This window comes from Plasmopara halstedii (assembly GCF_900000015.1).
Source record: "Plasmopara halstedii genome assembly, contig: Scaffold_350, whole genome shotgun sequence".
In the NCBI taxonomy this organism is placed as follows: domain Eukaryota; phylum Oomycota; class Peronosporomycetes; order Peronosporales; family Peronosporaceae; genus Plasmopara; species Plasmopara halstedii.
In genome coordinates, this window is record NW_020187271.1 from 11,339 (window position 1) to 14,075 (window position 2,737).

Sequence of the window (2,737 nt, forward strand, 5' to 3'; positions counted from 1 at the left end):
CGTGCACCTCGCCTCCTCGTCATCCCATGCAGAAAAAGAAGTGTCAGACTCATAGTCGACCACATCCTCAACGAGGCCACTCGGCACTGAAAGTATGCGCGGACGACGTTTGTGCTTATCGAGCCTAAGATATACATCTTTCGTTGACGCGGACGCACGGTTCAGCATCGCACTGCGTGCGGGGGACGACGTTGGGCTCTGCCCGTGCTCGCTGTCAGAACCAGCAAACATAGTGCTTTTCGTGCCGTGGCCACAGGGCTCGTTGAGCAAGGAAGTTTTTAAATTCCAACAATTGAGTTGCAGTGTCTAACGGAGTCGCGAGCCTTGCTGAGGTAATAATTGATTGGAACTGTAAATGATCTCAATGACAGTGGGGGAGGGTGTAACGGATTAACATGAACCCTGATAAAAGGGGTGTGTGTCACACGAGATGTGCATGGTGTGACCACACCCAAACAAGAATACGGTTTGTGGCTAGGTAGCCAGTAGTTATGCATGTATTAAGAATTTCCTATATATTTAGTATATTTAGGAAAATCTAAAATTTTAAAATTGGGGTAATCAATTTTGAATTTAAATCGAAGAGTCAATTAGCCTTGGCAAGGCAATAATCACTTTTGGAGTAAGCAAATTGCGATTCGCTAACTCATACTGGGTTCTTGTAAAGAACGAAAGGTCGGTGACCTAAAGTTAGCTAAGTGCTTAGCTACGGCAGCCCCGCTTTAGTAGACGAAAGCGCAAATGTTAAGAGTACTCTAGTGGTATGGCTTTTATGAAGCTGCTACGGTGAGTATTTTAACTTAAGCTCATTACGCCAATACATCTTTCCACTATCCGTATCATCTATCCAAGCCACTGTTCGTTGGTTAGCGGTGGCGTGTGACTCCTGTGTACCTGAAACAGTTCAACACAAGCCAGTTGTCGATAGCTCTCCAGCAAGACTTCACAGATTTCATAGATAACAGTGTAGATATTGCTCTTTTGGCGATAATGCGTGCTGGATCTATCGGACACAATTACGTCACTTCAGCGAAAAGTAATTTTTACATCTGGCGGTAGCAGAATTCGGAGGTAAGTATTTCACTTTAACATTTTTTTCTTTAATTTAAGGATGATGAGCGAGGATACATTATTCATGGACAGACAGCGTTTCGTTCAAGTCGTTCAACGTTATTACTAACCATTCGCGTGTGTCCATAACTGCATTTGATCAAAACTGCCGACTACGTATACAATAGCGAGACGGCGTACAAAATCTGGAAGTCGATGCATCCATTGTGTAAAGTTGTTTGTTTCGATGGACATGAGATGCGCGAAGTACACAACAGCACACAACATTGAAGATTTCATAGAAGATATAAGCGCCATATTGCTGTATAGACTAATGTTGAAGACGAAAAGAAATCGGGAGCACAGTCATAGACCAATTTTGATCTTCAAAAAGGAAGTTGTAAATAGACTGCAGAAAGTATCTATATTGTTGTGATGCCACTTGCAAGCCCAAAAACGCTTTTGGGCTTGCAAAGTGGTGTTTGGTCAACGTTTGTGCATTCCTGAATACATATACTGCTTGAATTGACTTCTGTTTTCTATCAGGATTTAAATCAACATACCAATATCTTGTGATACAGACGGAGCGTGAGAAGTGCACGTACTTGGTTTACATGACGATCCAAACGGTATCAAACTGCTATGTATCCGACGTTGAGACAAAGCCAGAAATCCGAAGCTTGTTCTTAGCAGCTTTGGATGCGATGCATCAATTTGACTATGAAAGAAGTTTTACATAGTCACAGATTAGATGTGATGATGACTAGCTTGTGTTCGAGACTATATCCGTTACTGGCACGTCCACTTTAACTGAGATTATCATGGCAATTACATGCCAATGTGAAGAAAGGTCAAATTTTGTGCCAGACGTTAAACGTGTCTTCGAAGTAGGTCAGGTGGAAAGACTATTCGATATTTGTGTGTTGCGAAGATACCATAATGATCCACAAAGTCTTGAAGACAATTCAAAGGAAAGTTAATAGCCATTTTCCTGACTTTGGCCAGTATGTGAGACCGTGATCAGTATGCACTCTCGCTGATACGTGTGTGGTAATTCTTCGATAGTCAGGGGTCTATAACAATGTTTATCCTCATCTGCGAAAGGAAATGACGCCAAAACCCAAGGAGGACCATCGTTCATGTAAGATGGTAATGTTTTCAAAGTGATCCAGCGAAAAAAAAACGTTTGATTTATGCGTCGAGACAAGTTTATATCTTACCGACGTGAGGTGCATAGCTTGAATACAGGCATTGGCAGGCGCCAAACCAAAATTACTATTCGAAAAACACTTGTATAAAGACATCTTTTTGCAAATTGTCTGCAGCAGCAGAGTCACTATCCCTATCTTTCGAGCGAGCGAAGTTTTGGATAATGACTTTGAAAAATTAAATAAAGTTGATGGAATAGACTTCGCGGTGATTACTTTCCATGATTTCCTGAGTTCAATACAAAATCGCTGATTGGTTTTCACCTTCGCACCCAAAACCTCTCCTGATGGCATCCGACCGCTGTAGAACTTTGTGATCCGTTGAAGCACGTATTCTTGCCACTTCAGACACAAACAAATAAAAGACTGTAATCGACAATGAAAGATATGCGTAAATGGTATGATGCACGTCGTATTAATGTTTAGTTGTAACCCTGATGCGAATGCAATTTCTTGCACAATATCCAGGAGCTGAGTGG

At 41.8% G+C, this 2,737-nt stretch overlaps 1 protein-coding gene across 1 annotated transcript; it reads left to right on the top strand.

Annotated features, from left to right (window-relative positions):
• Positions 1-1,485: 1,485 nt before the first annotated feature.
• Positions 1,486-1,790, top strand: PHALS_09052 (uncharacterized protein; the record flags this gene model as incomplete). Its single annotated transcript, XM_024724485.1, has 2 exons — positions 1,486-1,528; positions 1,597-1,790. 2 exons carry the CDS (start codon positions 1,486-1,488, stop codon positions 1,788-1,790), a joined length of 237 nt encoding a protein of 78 aa, XP_024575356.1.
• Between the last annotated feature and the right edge of the window lie 947 nt (positions 1,791-2,737).